This window comes from Euphorbia lathyris, chromosome 2 (assembly GCF_963576675.1).
Source record: "Euphorbia lathyris chromosome 2, ddEupLath1.1, whole genome shotgun sequence".
NCBI lineage: Eukaryota > Viridiplantae > Streptophyta > Magnoliopsida > Malpighiales > Euphorbiaceae > Euphorbia > Euphorbia lathyris.
The window spans coordinates 23,907,938-23,923,779 of record NC_088911.1 but is presented as its reverse complement, the minus strand read 5'-3'; the positions used below and the strand labels follow the sequence as shown (position 1 = coordinate 23,923,779).

Here is a 15,842-nt window from a genome sequence, read left to right as displayed (position 1 = left end):
ATTTAATATATGAACATATGTGATAAAGACAGATAAATACGATCGTGAGAATTAAACCAAACACTCTTAGAATTTAGGGAATAAGAAAGAAGAGTAATTTAGTTAGAAGATTAAGTTAATGGAAGAAGGTGATAGTGGAAAGATGCAGGAAAAGAAAAGACCTATCATTAGACTGGGTGACACAATCCATAGGAGGACTTTCCAAAGCTTTTCAATCTTAGCTTAGAGATAGAAAGAGAAATAGAAGAGTCCCCACAACTGTCTGTCCCCGCTGCCGGACAAAACTGCCACCGCCAATAATGCTCCGGACCTTGTTTTCTAAACCAGACCCTCTCTCTCTCTCTCTTCTCTGTTATCTCTCACCAACTCTCTGCACCCCCCCTCTCTCTCTATCCTTCACACCATAGCCATTTTCCTTGCATTTTCTCTCTTTTTTTAACCATCTCCACATTTTGATTTCACCCCTAACCTAACCTGGGCTCCATTACTAGCTGGCTCTCTCTCTCTCTCTCTTCTCTACTGTTGAGTTCTGGAGAAGCATTTAATATTATTCTATTTAAGACTATACTATAACCAGCAGCATCAGAATCAAAGGAATATATTTAAGAGTGTGCCTTTAATTTAATTTGTATAATGGGGTCTCTTCCTTCTGCTTCTTTGGGCTTACATTTATTACCATTCTTCTGTTAGCATCACAATGGAATGTTTGTAGTAGTTACACAGACAGACAACTTAAAGCTTTGTTTTTCCAACTTCTCTTTACTGTAATGGAGAGCTTACAAGGCCCCATTGATCCTTCTGTATGCTTCCTTTCCTCCTTTTTAGTACTTTTCTTAAATCTTCCTTTCCTTTACTTTATTATTCTAAGAATTCCCACTGCATTTACTTCTCCCTTAGCTATTCAATGCATTGTGTTGTTTTGCTTCAAATGTTCATATCTGCTAAGCTGTTTTTCCTCTTTAACATTCTCTTCTTATGCTTCTTTTGTTTTCAAGTATTTCTTCCCTTTCTCTCTTTTTTCACGCAATTGTCTAATTGGGGTTTAGCTTTTCTTGCAGTTCTTTGGTGGTAACCATTTGGATGTGGAGGGCTGCTTCTCAGGAGAAGAAGAAGCACATTTCTTAATGTCAAGTTTGGAAGATAAAATCCCTTTTCTACAAATGCTTCAAGGTGTAGATTCAGATTCACCTCAGTTTGAACCAAACTTTCAGACATTGTTGAAACTTCAACACCTTCAAAACCCTTGGGAGTTTAACATTAACTCCTACGTCACTGAAACGGAAACTCAAGCTCAAGCGTTGGAGCTCGAAAGCTGTGTCACTCATGACATAGCTGATTTACAATCACCAGTCAAATCTGAAAGCCAAGACCTTCATAACCCACATTCCAATTCTTGCATTGAAGGTGTAAGCCCCAACCCTAGCAAGAAACGAGTCAACTTCAGCAAAGAGAGCAACTCAGGCTCTTCATCATTTCCATGGAATCTACCGCACAACCAAACTAACTTCTCCAATTCCAAATCTTCCCCACTAGTCCCCAGAGAACGGAAAAAACGAAAGCGAGCAAGACCAGTAAAGAACAAAGAAGAAGTAGAGAGCCAGCGTATGACCCACATTGCCGTTGAACGCAACCGCCGTCGACAAATGAACGACCACCTCAACTCTCTCCGTTCACTCATGCCTCCTTCCTATGTTCAAAGGGTAATTAATCAAACACTTCCACAAATAATCTCCCACTAAATTAATTCAAAACCCCATATTACTTGGTGTTAAAAATTCGATCTTTACTGACATAAATAATGTATTCACCATTTCAGGGAGACCAGGCCTCGATTATTGGAGGTGCAATTGACTTCGTGAAGGAACTAGAGCAACTTCTAGAATCCCTTGAAGGTGAAAGGAGGATAAGAAAAACAGAAGAAGCTGAATCTCTCATGGGCATTTCATCGAACGGGTTATTTGCACTGCAACCAGACTGCAACATTGAAATCGACAACAGCAATTCTGAAGAGGCGGCAGCGAAGGTAAAAAGAAAATCGGAGACGGCGGAGATAGAAGTAACCGCCGTACAAAACCATGTAAATTTGAAGATACAATGCAAAAGAAACCAAGGCCAATTACTGAGAGCTATAATTGCATTAGAGGATCTCAGACTTACTGTTCTACATCTTAATATCAGTTCATCCGATACAACAGCTCTTTACTCATTCAATCTCAAGGTATTAGTTAGTCAACCAGTTTGACTTTTGTTAAAATCTCTCAAAAAACCCTAATTTTGATTTCAATTTTGTAATCCAGATAGAGGAAGATTGCAAGCTGGGCTCAGCAGATGAGGTGGCAGCAACGGTTAATCAAATATTTAGCAACAGTTGATTAGTCAGCAGTATTTGAGAAAGCAAATTGAGCTCCGTAATTATAACCCGGATAAATGACGTGGTGCACTGAGCGTATAATACGGATGACATGGTGCGTGGAACGAGTAATATAAATTCCCGGGTTTTGAAAGATGGTTGATGGGGAACATTTGTTTAGAATTTATATTAATTGCGTGATTAGAATAGAATGCGGGTGTAATATGAGAGAGAGGTATGCTATGGATGGAGGAAGAAAGAAGGGTGGTCCAGCTAGTAAAGTTGGGGGGTATGTATATATTTAAATAAAAATAATAAGTTTATAATAATGACAGAGGTGATGCTTCTCTTTTTAAATTGACTTTACAATTTCATCATCATATCATAGGCCTGCTTTATTTATTTATTTATTTGTTGGTAATGTATCCTTATTGTTTGGGGTTCTACTACTTGTGGATTATTAGCTTTTAGTTGCAACTAAATAGTGGAGTAGTAGTAGTAAATACAACTCTTTTGCTATCAGAATTGGCTAATTAGATAAAGGTAAGCAGGGGATGGGTCCAACCTTTTCAGATGGTACTTTAGTTGTAACAAAACAAAATTAAAAGCAGGATATTCAGGATTCACATATAAAGGAGGTTTCAATGCTTTTTGAGTTTAAGCGTCCGTTTGTTTCTACTTTTCAAAATTATTTTTTTACCTTTTAATATTAAACATAAGATAGAAAGTTTTTGGTAAAATTTCGAAATTGCTCTTTGTTTTACAGAAATTGTTTTTTGCCTTTTAATACTAAACGGGTCCTAAAGGCGGTTTATTTCGGCTGTTCTTGTTTGTTGTTTGCTATTACTTGCTATTAGCTATTTTCTGTTACTGATAGACAGCAGGTTTTTTCTCCAAAAAGCTATTGTTTTGGAATTTTACCTAACATTTTCTATTTCGTGTTTAATATTGAAACGTAAAAAAAAAAAAACAGTTTCGAAAAATGAAAACAAACATACGCTAAACATAAGTGGTTTAATTTACTTGTTCTTTACTGTTAGAGTTTCCTATTAGAAAAGGAGAGATTCTCAAAAGGTAGGAAGTAAAAATGTAATAAATAAACACTCCCTGATTATATTATTTTAGTTGCCTTTATCCCAAAAAAAAAAACAAATGTTAAAATCCAGACCGGTCGAACCAACAACCGGTCAGGAGTCCGGTCCGAAGTAGGCTGGTTTGTTGAATCTTCAACAAACTGAACTAGTTTGTGGGTCAACCGGAAACCGGTGCAATCCTGGTTTTTTTGAACATTTATTTAAAAATAAAAATTATTAAATTAAAAAATAAAAATGGAACGAAGTAAAAGTAGGTTGGTATAAGGGTCTACATTTTGGTGCAGTATTCGCATTGCTTACATCTTGCGGGTGCACCCCTGTAATCCAATTGTATTTCGACTGTACCCTTGCGCGTGAGAGATGTGGAAAGTAATTGGTTAAAAGAAAAGCTTGTAAAGATTCTATACCTATAAATTAGTGAAAATTCTTATTTCCTTCTTATATGGAATATGGAAGCTTAATTTCCTTTTCTCCTCTTCAAAACCATTTTAAGTGGTTCATTTTGAACATCAATTTCTCAATAATCACTTATCGGTTTTGAGTTTATAATACATTGTTAAAAAGATCTAATTACATAGAATAAGTTCACATATTTTAAGTTATTCTAAACTTCATTTATCTATTATGTATTTGAGCCTCAAGTTGATAAAAAAAAATAACAAACTAAAATTTGTGTTGGATATATATAATTTAGAAAAATAATTTTAAATTAATTATATATATAAATATTATTTATTTATTATGTCATCCGGTCTAACCAATTCCAACCATCCGATCCGACCAAATAACCTCTCTATAAATCTGGTTTGATGTGGTGTCTGATTTTGATAATATTGCAAAAACAGTAATGCTTTGTATAATGGTCTACTGGAGTTTTTCAGCACTCGGTGCTTGAGCTCTCGCGCGAACCCAACCCAACGCTGCTTCAATCCATTTCTGAATTGTACTTTTAAAATAATACAATTGATAATTAAGTGATATTACATGTATGTATTTATTTTCAAGACAAATTATTTCTCATGGGGTGTGGTATAAATACTTTTATTATTATTATTATTATTAGTTGTATATATTGTTCCAACAAAATGGTTAAAGTTTGCATATATATCATCAATCTTGACTTGCAAAAACAGTAGCTGACTGTATTGATTCTGTCTCGAATGACATCTCCAAATTTAGTATTATTGTTTTAGATTGTAAACATTTTTTGTCCAGTTGCACCGGTTGTTGGGTGATTTTTGTCCTAGATTAGCGAATAGAGCGACTCATTGTATAGCTAGGAGAGCTCTTTCCGATGCTAATTCTTTTATTTCATTTATTATTCTTGATTTTTTGGAATCTGTACTGAATTCAGCTTTCTCCTAATTAATAATATTTCATATTCTCTTAAAAAAAAAAAAAAAAAAGTGAAAATTGCTATAATTGTTACCAACCATGATCAATTTGGTAGAGATATGAAATACAGTTACTAATCTAAATTTATGCATTTAAAATATTAAAAAGTTAGTATATTTACGTTAATTTATTAAAAATTGTGAACTTGAGAGCTGATTTAGAAAAATATATGGAGTTGACTTATTAAGGCGATATGCAAAATAAGAAGAGATTGAGGAGGACCAGTATGACAGACTCAACTTGCATAACAAGATGCACATTATGGAGGGGAATAGCTGATTGGTCCATGTGACCTTCGGTCTTAAGGCTTTTAGTCTGTTAGTGTTACAAATATTTGGTTGTTATGAATATCTAAAATTTATTTTGATTAAATTGAGTATCAACGAGAAATTTAGAGACTAGTAATTTAATTCATATATAAATGCAGCTCCTCCAATTAATCGTTTTTAAGGCGTAGAAAAAAAAAAAAAAGATTTATGTAGCAATTGACATGTTGTTGAAACGGAAGAAGAAGAGAGGGGAAAAGGAGAAGTCAAAGGAAAAAGGTAAGCCACGTTCCCAAGTCTCTGAAATGTCATAAAAGGCTCAGAAAAAAACAGATGCAGAAGACACAGACAGAGAGAAGAGAAGAGTAGAGTAGCTCATTGCACTTGTACACATCCCCATGTGCTCAACTACCACCACCACCACATTTCTCATTTCTCCCTTTCTTCTTCTTTCTTGCTTTTTTATTTTCAATTTTAAGTTGCTTTTTTCAGCTTTTTACTGGACTATTGTTTTGATTTTACTAGTAATAAAAAAAAAAAGAAGTTGATTAGTCCCAACTCCCTATATATCATCTGCCACCCCACCCTACCCTAGCTCTATCAATTCTATTGTTTTCAATTTTGTTTCCTCTTTGTACTAAATAATGCCCACAATTTTTTATTTTGTCTCCAATCTCTATTACTTGGGTTACTCATTATTATAAATTTATCATTGTTTTCTTTAATAACTCTACTCAACAACACTGTTAAAGAAATTCTCTTGCAACTATGGATATGACAATGGAAAGGGAACCTACGATAATGTCAATCTCAATCTTAGAGCATCTCCAACCCTCCCCATACGACGACGGAGGTTTGGAAATGAGGAATTGGAGAGAGTTGGCAGTCCAACCCTCCTCATTGTCTTCCCTAATTAAGAATAAAGTAGTTCGGTGATATCACTCAATGATTGAAGAACAAAAGGCTAGGATTTAAATCTCATATCTAAAAAAACAATAATATTTTTAAATATATAAAAGAGTTATGACGGTAACGGATACCGGGTACCCTGGAGGTATTCGCGGAGACAATATCCGTTGTCATCCCTACTTGGCATGGAGCTTTAACGTATAAAATGATATAAATTTAATTTTAATTTTTTTATTATTGAAAATTTAAAATAACTGAATTCGTTGTTATTTTATCAACAAACTTATATAAAAGACCTTAAATAACAGTGAATTCAGCTTTTTAAAATTTTTAATAATATAAAATTAAAATTAATCTTTTTTGAAAACATTAAACCAAATTCAAACTTCACCCAAAACGTTAAGGACACATTTGTCAAAAAAAAAAAAAAAAAAAAAAGTTATAACTACTTTGAGCTTTCAAATCAATGTTTATAAACATAATAAACGTTGAGAATTGTGTTAAATAAATATAGATACTACACAATTGAATAGCCTGAATTCTTTAAATTAATTATTCTTAATGCAAGGGAGTAAATCTGTTATGCTAGTTTGATATTGACATGAACATTTGAAGTGTGATGACACTCGCACTAGTGATTTCATTTATGGATATGGAATTTGTGTGGTTTATTTTAGTTAGTAATCTTTTGAATAGTAATAATTGAATGTTGATAACGATGGATCCAAAAACTTTAATTACTTTCAGAATTTGGAATAAAGGAGTGTTTTATTTTGGAATCCGGTCCGGGCCTCTAAGTTTGGGCTGCCATTGGATTAAGTAAATTGATCTCTTATTTCCAGGTAGGTTACATACATGATTAGCATTTAAAATATAGAAAATTGGCATTTCCCATAGATTAGTGTACAGTAATTAATTGTTTATGTATGAAGAGGGAAGAGAGAAAAGCGTGAGGTCTGAAAATACAAACAAAAGAAGAGAAACAAAATAGTAAAAAATGAAAAAGCTGAGAGATTGATTAACTGCACTGATTCTTCGTTTTCTCTCTGTAAAGCCTGCCTCGACTTCCACGACCGGTTTTGGAAAAGTATGGCGTAACACTATTTTCACACTTTTCCTTTTTCTTGATTTATATTGTTGTTATTACGGCAAAATAAAGATGGAGACCAACAACTTTCAAGTTAGTATAATATATTGAACTCATATGAAAATTAGAACTATAGGGTAACTCAAGTTTAAGCCCAGTAATATTTGAAGGGATTAAACCTTTGTTTGGGACAGATTTAGAAGATAAATAGGGAGATAGGGATAGTTGAAAAAAAATTACAAGGAATGGGCTGTTTTTGACTGTGGTTAAGGAAATATAACCATTCCGGCACCTGCAATAGGTGCCGGAATGGATAGTTTTAATTTTTTTTTTAAATTGTTTTACTCATGACGGCGCCATAAGTGGACAGGAATCCCAGGATTCCTGTCCGCCCCCAACAAATATTTAAATTTTTTTTTATTTTATAAAAATAAAAATAAAATGTATAAAATAAATAAAAATAAATTAATTTATCATTTCATAATTATAAAATTATATATTATAATAATATTATTGACTTTTTATTTTATAAAATTTTGATTAAAATTTGAATTTAATTTTGTTTGGAAATGTTAGACTAAATTTATACAATTTTATACGTTACGGTTAAATCTGCATTTACTTAATATTTAATGCATTACTAACAAAAAAAAAATATTTAGTATATTAATAACAGAGTAAAATATTTTAGACATTATTAATATAGTTACGAAAAAAGAGTATGAAACTGATTCAATTTATCGTCAAACTGGTTTAGAAGGTCTGACCTGGCTAAATAACAGTTAAACAAATTTTTTCAAAGTTTCAGTAGCGTATGGTTAAAATTGATCTTCATTGGAAACATTAGTGCTAAATTTCCACAATTTCATACATTATGGCTAAATCTACATTTCACTTGAAATGTATATATTAGATATTTAGTGCATTACTAGCAAAAAAAAATATTAAGTGAATTAATAACACAGTAAAATATTTTAGACAATTAAAAAAAACGAAGTTTGCAAACCCGAAATCGGAAATGGGAAAAAAAATTGTGATTAATTTATATATAGCAGGTTTATTTTTTTTGAAACTGTTTAAAATATTTTACTGTGTTATTAACAATTACAAAAATATGCATGAAATTGTTATTAATTTTTTTTTTGTTAGTAATGCACTAAATATTTACTCGTAACGTTTCAAATGATACAGATTTAGCCATAACGTATAAAATTGTACAAATTTAATCCTAACGTTTCTAAATAAAATAAAATAAAATTTGAATTTCAATCAAAATTTTATAAAATAAAAATTTAATAACATTATTATAATATATATTTTTATTTTTATAAAATAATAAAATAATTTCTTTTTATATTTATTTTACAAATTTTATTTTTTATAAAATAATAAAAAAAAATATTTGCTGGGGGTAGTGGCTTCGCCACTGCCCCCACTTGTGGACAGGAATCCTGGGAGTAATGAGTAAAGCAATTTAAAAAAAATTAAAACTATCCATTCCGGCACCTATTGCGCCGGAATGGTTACGTTTCCTTAACCATAGTTAAAAACAGTCCCTCCCTTGTAATTTTTTTTCAACTATCCCTATCTCCCTATTTATCTTCTAAATCTATCCCAAACAGAGGTTTAATCCTATTTGAAGTGTGTACATACTTACTATGTGTTCAATAAAAAATGAGGTTGACAATGTTGGAAGCCTCGATTATTATTTGGTGTAAGAGGTTTTGATAACATATTAGAGTTTTATAGAACCAATTAAATTAAAAATTTAAGCTAACGGTTAAAACAATTTATAATTATAGGTGACACACCTCCACATAACAAGAACAAAAATCTTATATGGAACAAATGAAATTTTTAAGATTCGAACTATCAACGAAGACTTGATATCATGTAATAGAACTTATTGAACTAAAAAATTTAGTTAAAAATTAGGCTAAATAATAATTTTTATATTAATGTCTCGTAAAACTTTGTAGAGTCAATGATTAACCCCTCAATCATTTGAATTTTATTCAAATTTTGAACTAATAATTATGTTGAAATAATAATTTCTATATAATCTCTAAATAAGGAATTTCCTACTCTCTGAGTGGATGCAAGATTCGGGATCTAATGTGAATAGGTATGTAATCGAACCGAGCCGAGTTTTGGCTTGCTCAGTCTCGGTTCATCATAATGTTAACGAGCTTATTTACGACCTTCTATCGAGATTGTTCACAAGCTTATTTACGAGGTTCTATCGAGATTATTCACAAGCATCTATTGAGGCTATTCACGAACATTATGATCGAGTTTGTTCATGAACTTATTCACGAACCTATAACTGAATTTTCGAGCCGAGTTTTGTCATGTTCAAGCTCAGCTCGTTTATCAATCGAGCCTCTAAATCTTGTTCATGAACGACTCGTTTATAAAATCGAACCAAACCGAGCTTTTATCGAAAGACCATTGAACCGCTTTTTAGTGGTTCGGTTCGTTTACAACACTAGATGTGGATAATAAGACTCACATTTAGAATTCCCACATTGTAAGAATATAAGACTCGGTGAAAAGTGTATAGTTTAAAATCACTCATTATACATAATTAAATTACATATTTAATATTTATATAACGTGGGATCCATTAAAATAGTACGTAATTGTCCAACCACTAGAGATGATTTTTATTGAAAGTGTTTTATAATTGGAGTGTATTTTTTTCCTATGATGTGGCAGGGTTGGAGGGTTTGGGTTAAAAACCCTCTAACCATTAAAAATGCTCTAACTTTATGAAATACATGCCTCTTTTGCAAGAAAAATATAGGTTGAATATATTTGTTGTCTTTATGTACTTGACTTAAAACTTCAAGTGTCTTTTTGAACTTTTAAAAGTTTCAAATTATCTTCTATTCTTATTCAATTATATTAAATAACCATGTATTTTTATAGATATCTCAATAGAATTCGTTATATAGAGAAAACGAGAGACGTGTTTCGCCACGTGTGAAAGTGCTCATCACATGTCAAAAAGAAATGTTAAATAGAAAAATAATTAAGAATTTTTTAAAGTTCACGTGTGAATTGAAGTTTTGAGATTATTAAATATAATTGGACAAAAGTAAGGGTTATTGAATATAATTGGAGAAAAATATGAGTTATTGAATGTATCCAAATAAATCAGTGAAACTAAGGAGATTTTTTTTTTTTTACTTTTCTCTAAAAAAAGCATTTATCTAACGTTTTAAAAATTGAATCGAAGTCGAATCGGATTGATAATTGAATTTAGAGTTGGGTTCAACTGATTGACTCGGATTGATTAAACCGGATGATCTCATAAATAATGGGTAAATTACACACATGGCCACTGAACTTTATCCATTTTCACATTATGGCCATTGAACTACATTTCTTCCCAGTATGACCACTGAACTTTACATTTTTTAACACCGGTGGCCATTCAATTTTAACTAACTTCTCAAAATGACCGTTAATAATCGTTAACGACTTTAAAATGAAAATATTCAAGAATTAAAGTTGTTCAGAACGACATTTATCATGAAATCACATTTTTTATTTTCGAAAATCACATTTTTTTGGAGCTTTCTCTCTGTAAAAATTCACTTTATCTCCCCTAACCAAACAACACCTAAATTACCTCAAAACGAAAATTTTCAAGAATTAAAGTTTCTTAGAATATTATTAACGCTTTAGATTTTTTATTTTTAGCCGTCAACAGTCGTTTTGAGGCGTTGAGTGGCCACCGGTGTTAAAAAGTGTAAAGTCCAGTGGCCATACCGGGAAAAAATGAAGTTCAGTGGCCATAATATGAAAATGGGTAAATTCAATGGCCATGGGTGTAATTTACCCCATAAATAATATATCTATATAGTAATATAATTAAAATTATGAAATTTACTATACTTTTAAATTTGATCTTTTTTATTTTCAAAAATTAAATACTAATTAAACCTTATTTATATTGTAAAAATAGATTAAATTTTAGTAATATTTATCAAAGCATAAAAAATACTAAATACTATTTTAAATTTTTAATATTTAAATATTAGTTTAACATATAAATATATTGTTTTTATTAGTCACAAATGAAAAGTGGTAAACTGTTTACAGTACTACTTAGTAATTCAAGTTTGAATTCTACTTTATATATACACAGTAAAACCTCTATAAATTAATACTCGATAAATTAATAAACTCCTTAAAATAATAATTTCTTCTGGTCCCGATTTGGGCCAGTTCAAAAAATAATCAATTTTAATAAATTAATAAGATAATAATTTTCTAGAACAACCCTTTATAAATACATTGTATTATTACCTTTATAAATTAATAATTTCTCAAATACACATGCGAAATATATATAGATATACATACTTAGGATAATTTAGCAAAAATATGAATTTATAGTATTTTTGTTTTTTCTTGAAATTTAAATCTAGTTGAATTTCATCTCTAACTATTCTCAGTGCATTCAAAAGTTCCGGCGTGTCCTTGTCAAATTGTCACAAAATATTGTAAAAAATGGATGATGCTATAATTGTTTCCTTTCTTGTGACTGGTTTCAAAGGTACCGAATCATCCACAGCTTCATCCTCAATTGAATTTTGCATAACGCTCGACATAATTTATTCTAAACTTTGGACTTATGAGCATTCATTGTTTTCACCTGGATAATCCAATATGTATTTGATTGACATTCATTTGATTGCGGTAACCAAGCTAACCAATCATTCTCTCAAGTTTATGAATGTCTTCTTCAGTGATTGCTTCCTCTAAATTCGTTGTGACAAATTCATCCCCTATACGAATTTTGCAGTAATTTAAAATTTATTTTTAAAAAAATTTAAAATCACTCTATAAATTAATAATTATTAATTTATCGATTAATTAATATCTCTATAAATTAATAAAATTCTATGGTCCCAACATTATTAATTTATAAAGGTTTTACTGTATATGGCAAAAGAATAGTTAAAGTCATGGCCCCTGTTTGGTAAAAAGTGTTTTGGGATAAAAAGAACGGTTTTGACCAACTTTAGCGGTTTGACCACTGAAACCGCCGATTGGAGTGTTTGGTAAGAGGTTTGGGAGAGAGTTTTGGGATGAAAACACTAATTTAGAAAAAGCTCCTTTTAGGAGCTTTTTCAATTAGCATTTTGCAATATTAAAATTAATTGACTTTTTTAACCCTAATTATTTTATGTATATTTTTATGTATTAAAAAAAGAAATGCCCTTATTCGTCTTTTTGCACAAACCGCTATTATCAATCAGCTAATTTTTACCAAACAGGTCTACACAAACAGTTAGTCAAATCAGCTAATGTAATCAGCTAACAGCTAATTCCCAAACAGAGCCATGATCTTTCATTTTATGATTAATTAAGTCTTCGATCTTTTATTTGGGTACATTAAGTCCTTGATCATTTATTTTTTATCTCATTAAGTCTTTTATGACCAAAAAATAATAATTTTGAACATAAAATTCGGTTAACTGACTGTTATTCATTGTACCTACATTTGAAATTTTTAAATTTTCACTGTTTGAAAGCAGTTTGGATGTGTAATGTGGTTGTAGGAAAACTGTTAAAACCTTAATTCAAACTCTAAAAAATATTTATTTTAATAATTTCAAATATAGATGAAGTTAATAACGTATTTTTAACACAATTAGATATTCATAACTTACTAATTTGGTCATAAATGGCTTAATGAGACAAAAAATAAATAATCTGGAACTTAATGTATCCAAATAAAAGATCAGGGGTCTTTTATATATATATATATATATATATTAAATGTGAGTAAAAAACTAACCGGATCGAACCACCTCAACCAAACGGTTTACCGTTATCCCAATCAGTTTAAACAGTATAGTCCGATTTTTTGAACATATAAATAAACCAATTAAATAGGACCGGACAATTGAACCGGTCGGTACGATCCAGTTTTCCAGTTTTCATAACACAAGTTATTACACTTATTATTATTCTTCTTCTTTTTAATTTCAAAATTATTAACGTCGATTATTATATCCTGTTTATAGAATTATTTTGTTTATGTACTGTTAGATTAACAAATAATATGATTTTGTTGATTAAAATAAGTTATATGATACCTTTGGTAAAAACTAAAAAGCGCCAATCGATATGTTCCTTATGAATCTCAATATTTTTATTTTAATAAATGTTTATGAGACTTCCAAAGAGGATCTATATTACATTATGTATAGTTTTTCCAACCAAATTTTGTTTGTATTATGTATCTAATTAAACATCTGCAGTATGTATTGTTCTAGAGAATCTAAACTAATAAATAAATAACGAAAAGGGAATGTTGAAATCAAAGGGGTATCTATCTTTTCAGGCTTACCTTACCTTACCTCCTGCTTTGAGTATTCAATTCATTCACCAACTGCATATATTATATTTTATATTTACGGAATCAGTAAAAAGTAAAAATCTAAAATAAATTACCTATATCTTGGGCATGTAGTGGTGTAGGTCCTAAAATTCAATCAATCAAATCCAGAAAAATATATATTTTATTTTATTTGAGCCAGGAATTATTGGAATGAAGTTAGGAGGACCAATAGTGAATTAGGATGAGCTATCTTCTTCAGAATTTATCCATGATTTCAATTCTCATAATTTTCTTCAAAAAATGATGTATTTTGAATAACAAGTCAAAAAAGGGTCAAAAAAGAGAATCCTTGGTTTTGTTTTGTATAGTCAATCACGCATTCACTGACAGCGCGTGTGCGTTCTGAAAATCTTTTTATTTCTTAGAAATATCAAATTCTATTCCAGACCTCAGTTCAGTCGTACTAACTATATAGACTAAATTTTGAATAATATGTTAAACTAATTGATAATTTTTATATTTTAGTTTAGATCAACCCAAGCTTATTTATCTTTAATATATATTCTTTTTTAGGGAATCTTTAAATATATAGTTTATAACAATATGAAATTCTCAAGCTAAACAATATGAATTTCGCGAACAAGAAGTCTTCAGGAAAGAAAACGATTCGACTCTGATACCAATTGATACAAATTAGTAATAAACAAGTTGATTTTAATCGTAATTCAATAAAGAAATTTCTTCTCAAGCTAAACTTGCACGAGTTAATCCCAATAGGTATGAAAACCTTGTTCCAATGGAGGTTTTTTTTTTATATAAAATGATTATAAAAGTTGTCAATCCTTACAAATAATGAGGTTTAAATACATCCCCTAAAATAAAGGTAAAAGACTTAAATGCCCTAACTAGGGTTTCACAACATAAAGAAAAAGATAAGGATAGGATGGAATAAAGTGGTTAAATGGTATAAATGTTAATAGACCTAAATGGCAAGATAGTAAATAATACAATAGCAAAACAGTAAATAAAAAAGAGGAACAATTATGGCAGCCTTGTCCATTTGTTCTCCTTACTAGCTAAGTCACCTCACACGACGTGTGGATGTTGTGACACGCCGTGTGGCCTGAATTCTCCGACCGTGAGGTTCGTCGAAGCCTTGATCAAATCTCCCCCTCTAATAGATCACACGACATATGAGAATAGATACATGCCATGTGAACTAGCAAGTTGAGTTCCAGGGGCTCAGCAACCAGTCGTGTACCCTTGATGACATGTAACCAATCGTCTTCATACAACTCTTGTCTCACACCCATGTGGCTGATGGCACACGTCATGTGAGACACAATTCCACGCTAATTTATCTTGTTTTTTTTTGTCTGATCGTATAATAGATGCTGTACATCTTCTCAATAGTTTTTCAAGTACTATAATTGATAATAAGACCACACATGAGAAATTGTTTCAAAAATCTCATTCATATACAAATATTTTAAAGGTTTTTTTTATTATTATTGTTTAGCATTTGCTAAACAGTTGGCAAATATGAAGCATAAATTTCATATGAAATCAAGGGCATGCATTTTTCTGGTATTTACTCTTCATACTAAAGGTTATAAACTTTTTTATTTGCGTACTAGAGCTTATATCACATCAAGAGATGTTCTTTTCCATGAAAATATTTTCCATATCAGTGCCATTCTTCTACTAATTTTACTTATCCATATCTATTGCTTTCTTGTTATATATTCAAAATTCAAAATTAGTTGACTCAAGTTTTTTTTTTTAATAAGAAAGCTTAGATTTCATTAATTAAGCAAATACATTACATCAGTTAATACAACAGTAAAATAAGAGCTAGGAAAATTTTCAAAATGAAGACTCCTGAGGTTGTTACTTTGAGCCGTGGAAGCTAGAATATGTGCTGGGATATTAGCCTCTCTTTTTTCATGGACCCACTTGACTGTGTCCAACTCTTTAGCCTTTTCCTGGATGTCACCCACTAGAATTCCAACCCAGTTGGGACTTTCAAGTTGCCCTTGAAGGAGATTCACCGCTTCTACACAGTTTGACGCTATGAATACACGATTCAGTCCGGCATTCCGTGCAGCGGTAATGCTATTTGCTATTGCTTGCAATTCGGCATGGAGGGCATTGATAGACTGTCCGATTATGCCACCGCCCGCAAGGTGTACGTTACCCTGATGGTTGCGAATCAAGAAACCGAAAGAGCTTTGATGCTTGACTGGATCGAAGGCTGCATCGCAGTGGATTTTGAGAACCCCATATGGAGGTGGCTGCCATGTACGTTTTTGATACTGCATCCTCGGACGTTGGGCTTGATCGCTGCTCTTACTATTTTCCTTCCTTTCCAGTCCCTCAA

At 31.2% G+C, this 15,842-nt stretch overlaps 1 protein-coding gene across 1 annotated transcript; it reads left to right on the top strand.

The window, feature by feature from the left end:
• Window positions 1-641: 641 nt before the first annotated feature.
• LOC136217352 (transcription factor bHLH57) lies at window positions 642-2,720 on the top strand. Its single transcript, XM_066003955.1, has 4 exons — window positions 642-800; window positions 1,059-1,700; window positions 1,817-2,218; window positions 2,298-2,720. The coding sequence occupies exons 1-4, from the start codon at window positions 768-770 to the stop codon at window positions 2,370-2,372; spliced, it is 1,152 nt and encodes a 383-aa protein (XP_065860027.1). The 5' UTR covers window positions 642-767; the 3' UTR covers window positions 2,373-2,720.
• The last annotated feature ends 13,122 nt before the right edge of the window (window positions 2,721-15,842 follow it).